Consider the following 10,542-nt stretch of genomic DNA (forward strand, 5'->3'; position numbering starts at 1 on the left):
GACAGAAGTGGGTATATTCGTTTTGATTTATTAAACGTAGCTTGTTGCCCGGCCCTAATTTTGGACCCTACAGAGCACCCTGACGTTAGGCCTTAAAACCGTCCTCCTCCCCAGTCGTTTAATTCGCTCATAACTGTAAAATATTACGGTTCTATTACGAAAGCAAAGAAAAATATTACTGCTCTGTGTGCTTCTTTTATCCATCGGCCTAGTTTCTGATTTCTATCATGTTAACCCGAAATCCGTCTCGGTGCTCACGCGCAACCTGTGAACACCTAAAAACCCAGAGTGGTAACTTTCTCTTTATGCTGTACCCTTCAGTGTATACGTGCTTTATATGTGAAAAAGTAGGACAGGGTTCTCTTGATAACAAATATTTTAATATTTCATTACCTTTGACTTTAACGAAGTAGAATGGGTTTATACACACACCAACAAAAACAGGCAAATACGAATTACGTACATGAATGAACCTAAAAAACAACTAAAAGTGCAAAACCGTTAAGTAACATATACAAATAAAACATCCGAAATAATTCCGGAATAAACAAATATGCAGTAAACACCTAATTCATTTATTACATTTTCGAAGTAAAAGTCTATATTATTGTCTGCAGGGAATGGCAAAATATGTTGGCAAACATGACCACATCTTAGATTCAAATTTTGTGGACCGCGTTACTGCATTTATTTCCCCATAACAATAAAAAAAGACCGTATATTTCCTTAGAAAGGGAAAGGGAACAGAAGAAACACGATATTCATTTTAACAGCCGAGCTCGCTTTTCATCAGCCGTAACCACCCGCACTGACAACACGCGGAATAAGTAAGCGCGCGTCGTACTGTAACACGGGCCTAGGAGGCCCATTTGTAAAAGCAGAATTATCAATAATCCGTCTTTCGAAAACGCCAGATAACGGTATTTGTATAGCGACACAGCGGAATGAACGAAACATCAAACGTTTCTTTAATGAGCCGAAAATCAACAAGGTAAATAATGTATTCGGTTTCCTTGGGTTAAGCCTGTGTACTTGCCTGTGTCTTACGATACGCGCATCAGTGCGGAATGATAGCCCACATAACCCCGGTTTTGCAGAAAGAAAGAGAAAAATATTTGCCCCAGACTAAAAAGAAACGAAGACTGTACATGTCTATAAATCTTGTTAGGTACTGTATGTTATATACATTGGACAGCAGTACATTACATGGCTGAAGTGTATATCGAGAACCTGAGCAGATACAAACTACGCGTATGCTAGGCTTTTTTCCCCCGTGCATATGAACAACCCTGATTTGTAAATTTTTAAGGCGCTTTTTACTGTAGGAAACGATTTCAAAACCACAAAATCAACAGTGAATATTTACATAAATAATTTAAGTATCCGTATGTTGATCTTGGTTGATATATACAATAACAATAAAATTTAAATACATTTTATAATAAATATAAAACATAAATTAACCGACACACGAACAACAGACATTCTTTCTACAGGTGATAAATAACAATAGCGCACGTTTTTACCTTTGGAAAGGCTAGTTGCAGTCTATAACCTACTAAAGTTCGTCCTTTCAGATGAAAGAATGAACGGCAGCGCAGATTAGAACAGATGAATACGGCCATAGCAACTTAGTATCGGGGTCGTTTACTTGCAAACTGGACGCACTATTACGTAAATTCTACCTTTTTGCAATTTAAGGGAGGGGGGGTAAACGCCAGGTTTGCAGTGGTTTTAAAAGTGCATCCCCAATCCCTTTGCATTGATCCGATCAGTTTAAGAAAGAATTGGACGCCACTCTCTTTTGATGGGACATAAGTCCCGAAAATCCGCTCGACGCTCCGGGTGTGAAAGACGGCAACGTGGTTCTCAGTGTTTCTGAGATTAGGCTCTGAGGCGAGCTGGACGACACCGCGAACCCAGTCCCGGCCGGCTGCAGCGGCTGAGCGTGTTGGCTGCCGGACACGAAATACCCAGGCTGTCCCGACAGTAAACCAACGGGAGACGTGCTCACGCCGTAACTATTTGTCAAACTGATCCCTCCGGTAGATCCTCCCAGAATCGGGCGGGCAAGGTCTCCGTTTCCTAATTGCTCAACTCCGGAAAGCAGAGAGCCGTACGCGTGCCCTTGATTCAGAAATCCAGGCGAAGATCCATTATAATGAGGGTGATGCAGAGACAAAAACGGCGAAATTTGCCAATACAAGGGGTTACTCGCTCTGTCGTTCAATCCCAGCCCCAGCGGAGCGAAACGAAGTCCCCTCTTCATTGCTAGTTTCCCCCTGGAAGTGGCCGACCTTCTGCGAAGTTTCCCTGTAGTCCCACCGATAAAGACATCATCGCTGGAGGGGTCCAACATCCAATAGTTCCCCTTTCCAGGATCATCGTAATGCCTTGGCACCTTCACAAAACATTTATTGAGGCTCAGATTGTGACGAATTGAGTTTTGCCAGCCTTGCTTGTGCTCTCTGTAATAAGGGAAATTTTTCATGATAAACTCGTAAATGCCGTTCAGCGTAAGTCTCTTCTCGGGACTCTGCCTAATCGCCATCATTATTAGAGCGTTGTAGCTGAACGGTGGCTTGTCATATTTCCCATTTTTGTTCGGTTCTGTAGCTTGGTCGCTGCCCTCGTCTTTGTCTTTCTGGCTGTTTTCCTGGTTGAACGGAGCAGATTCCATTTCAGTGAGATCCAGAGACTTTTCCGAATCGGACCCTGAAGGGGGGATATTTTTTTCTGGAACCCCTAAGCCGGGTTTGTCACATTTAGATGGGAGCAGCAGGCTCTTGATACTAAACGAAGTGGATTTGTGCACCATTGTCGGCTCTTTCTTATCTCCCATGCTGGGCACTCACAAGTCTTGGGTTTTGTGTTTAAAAAATAAAAGGTCAGACGCGATCGGATCAGGACATTGCATGCATGAGGGAACTTCTAGGACAGAGGAGCGCTTGGAGTGGGATGGGGAAATTAGTAATTAAGGAGGTCCTGTCTTACCGCGACATCACCGAAGGGGAGGAGCTAGCAACTTGAGGTAATTTTAGGATGTTTCCAGCTGTCCTGCCTCATTGAGAAGGCTCGTCCTTTATTTTCTCTATCTTCTATTACCGCAGTAGCGCAGATGGTTCATGTTCCCGGAAAATGAAATGCATCGAAATGGAAGCGCGCGCGTGCTTTGTGTCTGTGTGTGTGTGTGTGTGTATGTGTGTGTCTGTGAAAAAGAAGAGAGACTGAAAGAGAGAGAGAGCTGTTATTGACAGCACTGAATGCTTGGGTGAATGCGCAAACCAGCGCTGTAATACACAAATACTTTTCCAGCTGATAGGTAGATTGCAGTCTTCTTACTTAGCTTATTCAGCTTACTTAGCACATAGCTTTGCCCAAAGTTCAAATATCCAATGTTTACATTTTCATCGCGTTATACTTCACTTTTCCTCATTTGATGCAAATGTGAATAACAGGCCTATATTCTAAATGCGCACCATATATACGCCAATATATTTGTGACTCGTGCTGCAAATACACCTGTATAATGAAATTCAGACGATTCTGCTGTAGTTTTATTAGACGCCAACTCGATCATTTAAGGAAAAAGGCGTTTTCCCAACGAAAATGCATGCATGTCTTAATATTTTAAAACAAAGCCACAAAACTGGAGCGTTATTTGCTGACATTTTCAGTTGTGCGTCCACTATAAAAATGTATGTTTAATTTGGACTTTATATAGCCTGTATAATCTTCGAAAACCAATGTAATGTAATGTGTTTCTGTATCTAAATACGCATGAGTGAATTTTAGGTAATTAACGCAGCACTCAAATGTCAAAGAAAGGTAATCCAAAATAAATTTACTTAAATAATCGATCCGTTAAATAGGTTCGGCATTTCGGAGCCAATCCCGCCAAGGATAAATATGTCGTAATGTTTGCAAATTAACATCCTGAGCTGGACGCCAGTCTATAGCAAGACTGTCACGATCAAATAACTTACTCAGGAATTTTTAGTCACCGGTACAGAAGAAAAAGATCTGAAGGAAGGTTTGAATTTGAACCAGTAATGCTGGAGCTAGGAGGCATAACTGTGCCAGCTAATATGTCATTCATTTGGTTTTCATTATTGCTGACTTTTTAAAAATCCAAATTTACATATTTATATTCATTCATTCGATAATATTTATCGCTACATACGAACTGTATGTGAATATTATCAGTGATATCTTGATTATACACCTTAAGTTATCGGAATCGATTTTTATTTTTACTAAAAAGTATACATTTGAATCAGCGCCTTATGATTGAGTCTTTAACTTAGAAAAAAAACGGTTTCCCTTTTTTGTTTTTTTCCACTATGAACGAATATTTTTTTTTAATAATTGAAAGACTTCTAATTTACCGATATTCTAAACCTAGAAATACTCTGCTATCAACAATTATTAAATGGGATTGCAGTGATATACAGTTCTATACTAGATAACTATACTAGACAATTATAGTCAAATAAAATGTAACAATAACGGATTCTTGCTCATTTCGGCGACGTGTACATATCCCTTAGATAATGACTCGTTTCTAATGACATGTTTCGAATGTTCTGGTATCTTCCACAGAAATTTCCTAAAAATTATCCATGCAAATAAATGAAGGCAATACGAATTTTAAATTATTAAAACATTATATTTAATATATGAAATGCTGTATTAGTATTGGATTTAATCGAGGGTGATTTTACCAAATCATCCCCTAGACACCATATTAGCATAACGAAACTTAAATACAGCGTGCATGCCCACGAGACACTAAACAAAGTCTATGTGATTACGTGTACCTGTATGGAATATCTGCTGCCCGGGACGCCCCCCTGTGCCAATCCCTGATTTTAGCGTGTAGTATCACCAGAGGAGATGGTGCTTGGATGACGTATACATGTCTACAGCAGGTCACGCATTGCCATGATCGTTTTCCAAAGGCATAGCCTGCTGTATATCGGCACTCTCCGAGAATCGTGAGTTCGGCTTTAATATTGTTTTCGTTAAAAGACTCCAGTTTCCTTTTGCTCTGGTTGCATGGCCCTGCTCCTAGACAGACTCTACCCACGCGTGTCTGTTGGTAAACGAAGGCTGGAGCACCTTCCACAAAAGCGCCCCATCACGTGAATTCAAAGACTGATGGGACAACCCAGGTTGAAAAGCCAGCTTCCAAACAACAAGCACCAAAGCTGTCTGGGTAGGACTATAGGCGTCATGTTTAGTATTAAAGAGGAGTTCTCTTTCTGGGATTTCTTCGGGGTTAGCGCAGTTCTGCTGAGAGCCCAGCTGGATTAGCTACTTCAATGTGATTGGAGTGTCGGCCCCTAGTGGTGACTTAAAGTACTGGCGACTGCAACTCAAAATAACTATATACTCAGCATCCGGTGTGTATTACTTTGTCTCAGCCACTATACTGTTCTCCTTCAATCAAACCAGTATTAAGCCGTGATTTGAGGTGTTTGTGACAACATACTTCTTCGTGTCTATGAATCATACGGCAAGGCCTCATGTTAACACAAAATGATTCAGCGTCTGATCACAAATGAGGGTCAGGGTAATGAAATGAAATGCTCAAGGCGAAATAAATTAGCTTGGCATGTGACAAATGGTGTAACTTAATAGTACTTCCCATTAATTAGCGACCCTGATTGCATAGGGAGCAGCATTATTACTAGTAATAATTATTTAGCCAGTACAGCAGGATTCAGTAAATAAGATACCTGAAATGATAATTGAGCCACATAGTGAACCCCAGTGATATTTCTTTTACACTATTATTTCATAACAGCGCCATGATAAATAGGGTGGAGTGTTATAACACATTCCGCCTCTGGGGGCAGAATACAGTCGGACAAGTCTATCGGCTGACGAGACTTCTCGTCGCGGATGTGGCAGTAACGTTTCTGGGGGAAGAAGCATCTTTGTAACGTTATGCCGTGTCAGTTAATAGAAGCCAGCTATTAATGTGCTGAGACTTACTATGACGAACTAGCGACCGTACTGTAAATGCGAGTCTCTCGTCAGCTAGAGATCCTCAGTACGATGTTTGAGTCCACATCCACAGACGGGCTTTTTTTAAACAATACCGATAGTTAGGATCTGAAATAATGTATTATTATCATTATTATTATACATTCATAGATAATTCACATGTAAATAATCAATATAATTCAATAGAAACTGGTTTTAGGCAAGACTGGCTTAGCGTACAGTAACCTGAGTAATCTGCTAATTTATTGAAAACTGTTATTCTCTGGGACGCATTGTTTAACGTCTAAACTTGCCAACCATGCCCCCCCCCCTTGAAATGGGATGGCACACCCCTCACAGGCTGCTGGGGTTTAGCTCTTGCATCTTTGGTTGTGCAGCAGATAGATGCAACGCCGATAGAGATGGGGGGGCGAGATGCCCCCGTTTATCTGTGCCATCCGGGGTGAGTCACTCATGCGGAAGCCTGCATCAGCGGACCACTCATGCGGGGCAGATGGCTTCCAACCGATAAACACACGGATATCTTTCTTGACAGTGGTTATCAAAGGTTCAGAACTAAAACAACAACCTCAGTGTACTGGCCGTATAGGCTGTGTGCATCATGCTCATTCATCACTGCAGGTCACACATCTGCCGAGCGGCTGGACCCCGTACAGGAAGGGTTGGGGGGTGTGGCTTATTGTTAGATCCTTTTGTGTAGAGCCCGAGCTTGTGCTCGATTCTGAAAACACGGCAGCTTCTGGTTCTGCACTGAAGCCTCCACCTTGACCCGCACCAGGGCCAAAAGTATCTGTCCCTTCTGCTGTCCGGGCAGTAATCCTTTCATCTGCATCATTCTTTACTTTATTCATCTTATTTTGGGATGTGATCATCTCCAGAAATGTCTTTGCTGATTCGCAGACTTCCTCTGTGCACTGTAGGCACTGCAGGCACTGTAGGCACTGTAGGCACTGCAGGCACTGTAGGGTTAGTGGAAGCCCAGCCAGTGACAGCAGACGGGGAACCTGAAAGGTCTATTTGGATATCAATAATACAGAATAAATAAATAATGCAATGTTTACAGTTCCATGAAAAACACGAACTAAAAAAAGGTGGCAGTCAGGGCTTCTGTGCAGGAAATTTCTTTCAGCCAGTGAGCACAAACCGCCCCCAGTGCTGCAGACTTCCTCTGACAACACAATGTTCCCTTGGACAGCGCCCCCCGCAGGGTCAGCTGCATAAATGCAGCCTTGCAAAGCCAGAAAGTAAGGAGTTAATGGTCTGATACTTCAGAAATGCTTACCGGGGAAGCTCAGAATGGATTCCTGCATGCAGCATTATCAACGTCATCTGAGACGTCTCACGACACACCTGCCATCCCATTGGTCGGTCAGAGCTGCCGGCCGCTTGGGTTCCGCCCAGCCCAGCCCCGCCCCTGGCGATCCCCCGGGAGGGAATCACCCGAGTTCAGAGCAGCAGCTTGACATTTTTCACAGGGGCTGCAGGAGCATGGCGACCTAAAAACCGTGGGCCTTAGGAAGGCGGCATGTCGGACAGAGAAGTCATCCATGCGTGAATGGGGGCGAAAGCCAATTATATCACCACTTGCCAGCTCCTCTAAATTTAGCAAGCCTGTAAAATATATATGTGCTTGTTGTCTAGTAGGATTGGGGCTACAGAGAGGCCACAGCTGCATGGGCTCAGCGGATTGTGAGTTGGGGGTTGGCAGAAGCAGGGAGGGTGGGGGGGGGCAGTGCCGGGGGGGGTGTCATTATAGAGTAAATATTTTTATCGCTGCGATCACAGTGGCTTCACGTCTGGGTGCACAGCTGTCATGGCAGTGACGTCTCCGTGTCTGTGGACGCCCACGCCATCCCGGGCTCGGCGTTTAGGTCCTTGGCACACCGTATTCCCAGGTGCTCTGCCGCCAACCACACCTGGCACGGCGTAAATGCAAGAGGGGTTTGTGACGACCCCCACGAAGGAGGGTCAGATGCGTGCACGCCTACGCCGCTATTGTGTAAATCAGGCGAGACCATTAAACCCTTTAATAATAAGATGCATTGTAGGTTTCGTGCGTGCGTGTCTCGACAGAAAGCTGGTTTAATTGAAATGCTGCGAGCCACCAGCTTGCAGTGTCATATTTTAGTTTAATGGCTGGGCGTGCAAACAGCGGCAAACAGCAGAGCATTACACTGGCCGTGCAAAGCCAGCATCAGGAGAAGTCGATTTGGCGTGTTCCATCACGGCACCAGGCAGTCACCCTGCCCTCCAGGCCACTGTGCCTCAGAATCCCTAGTTGACCCTATTTAAACCCCAAAAGGTGGTCAGTCAAATCAGCGTCACGTGAGATTCATTAGTAAAGCATGTGTAGGGACATGGCAGGTGATCGGTAACCATGGCAACACAAGGGACTGCCTGAAATCGGGTATGCCCCCCCCCCAAAAAAAAAAAAAACCACGCAGCAGCAGTATGGTGCCGATCATGTGATGTCTAATGGAGCCTCCCATCCAAAATACATCATGAAAGGAACATTCGGAGTGGTGGGAATGTAATTGGACCGTTTAGGGAAGGGGGAAGAAGATAGTGAGTAATACTGAACGCAAGGGACAATGTTTCAGCATGCCCAGGTTCTGCGTGATTCGCCGCTGTCTGAGTGAATCCATCAGGACGTGCCCGTGAGGGTCACGTGACGTGGCCGCCCTGATCTCCGTGCCGGTGCGGATGTCCCTCCAGGGGATTAGCGCCCGCTCCTAGTTTGGCGTTAGAGGCTTAAGCGCAGATCGGCTGTTATTTTGCCGGATTGTCCGTGCACTGCAGGGTACTTGGCATCTGCCGTCCGACGCGACTCTGCTGGACAAATCCCGCAGTTTAAAAAGATTCCACACACAGGATGGAAGCCAATCGGAGGGTGCTGGGTGAGAAGGGGCGTGGTCGGTTATGTAATGGCGGGGCGTGATTGGGAGGGTGAGGGTTGGACTCCGCCAGGGCTGCCCTTTGTCACCGAATCTGTTCATAGCTTTTATGGACAGAATTTCTAGGCGCAGCCAGGGCATTGAGGGCGTCCGGTTCGGTGACCTCAGGATTAGGTCTCCGCTTTTTGCGGATGATGTGGTTCTGTTGGCCTCATCGAGCCGTGACCTTCAGCTCTCACTGGAGCAGTTCGCAGCCGAGTGTGAAGCGGCTGGGATGAGAATCAGCACCTCCAAATCCGAGACCATGGTTCTCAGCCGGAAAAGGGTAGAAAGCTCTCTCCGGGTTGGGGATGGGGTCCTCCCCTAAGTGGAGGAGTTTAAGTACCTCGAGGTCTTGTTCACGAGTGGAGGAACAATGGAGCGGGAGGTCGACAGGCGGATCGGTGCGGCGTCAGCAGTCATGCGGACGCTGCATCGGTCTGTCATGGTGAAGAGAGAGCTGAGCCAAAAGGCGAAGCTCTCGATTTACCAGTCGATCTACGTTCCTACCCTCACCTATGGTCATGAGCTTTGGGTAGTGACCAAAAGAACGAGATCGTGGGTGCAAGTGGCCGAAATGAGTTTCCTCCGCAGGGTGGCTGGGCTCTCCCTTAGAGATAGGGTGAGGAGCTCGGTCATTCGGGAGGGACTCAGAGTAGAGCCGCTGCTCCTCCGCATCGAGAGGAGCCAGATGAGGTGGCTCGGGCATCTGATTCGGATGCCTCCTGGACACCTCCCTTGGGAGGTGTTCCGGGCATGTCCCACTGGGAGGAGACCCTGGGGAAGACCCAGGACACACTGGAGAGACTATGTCTCTTGGCTGGCCTGGGAACACCTCGGGATTCCCCCCAGAGGAGTTGGATGAAGTTGCCGGGGAGAGGGAAGTCTGGGCCTCCCTGCTGAGACTGCTGCCCCCGCGACTCGACCCCGGATTAAGCGGAAGGTGATGGATGGATGGATGGGGCAAGTGCCCTCACAGCAGCTATGGGCAGATGGTAGACACGCCCCCTTACACCCTCCGGCTACTAACATAGTGGTGGATTTGGTGCAGATGCCTAATGCCACGAGGAGGGCACAGTAACGGGCGGGTGAGTGTGACACCCCCCCATCCATCCATCCATCCATCCATCCAGAACCGCCGCACCTCTGATGATGTCATTCATCAGCTGGGCAGTTAATAGACCAATAGTGTGGCTTCAAATGAAGGCACAGGGCATGCTACCCAGTGTGGGCATTACAGGGGCACAAGCGGTGGTACAAAGTGTCCGGAGGTGCAGCGCTGTCATGTGTTAACTCTACTCTACAGTGTTTTTTTTTCTGCGTTGCTGGGTAATAAGGTCACTCTGTGCCTGGATGTCATTCGATTTCCCAAAGGCCATTGAAAAAATATATAGTTACCATGAGAACAGCCAGACCTATCAGAAGCAAGTATTTAATATTCTCATAGTTTCATGCAGTCTAGGTAATATATTATGCATTTTATTCTGTTGTACAGTCTTTGTAATGATGGCATTTAAATATGAGTCTTGTTTTTTTTAATCGTCCAACATACAGAGCAGACATTTGAAACAGCTCGACGCTGGATGGCTTACGCCAT

General features: G+C 45.7%; 1 protein-coding gene across 1 annotated transcript; it reads right to left on the bottom strand.

Annotated features, from left to right (window-relative positions):
• Positions 1-358: 358 nt before the first annotated feature.
• LOC125739303 (forkhead box protein G1-like) lies at positions 359-3,129 on the bottom strand. Its single transcript, XM_049009271.1, has one exon. It carries the CDS (start codon positions 2,840-2,842, stop codon positions 1,772-1,774), a length of 1,071 nt encoding a protein of 356 aa, XP_048865228.1. The 5' UTR covers positions 2,843-3,129; the 3' UTR covers positions 359-1,771.
• Between the last annotated feature and the right edge of the window lie 7,413 nt (positions 3,130-10,542).

This window comes from Brienomyrus brachyistius, chromosome 3 (assembly GCF_023856365.1).
Source record: "Brienomyrus brachyistius isolate T26 chromosome 3, BBRACH_0.4, whole genome shotgun sequence".
NCBI classification, from domain to species: Eukaryota; Metazoa; Chordata; class Actinopteri; order Osteoglossiformes; family Mormyridae; genus Brienomyrus; species Brienomyrus brachyistius.

Coding starts and splice junctions, on each gene's coding strand:
- LOC125739303 (XM_049009271.1), bottom strand. CDS start 2,842: ATGGGAGATAAGAAAGAGCCGACAATGGTGCACAAATCCACTTCGTTT.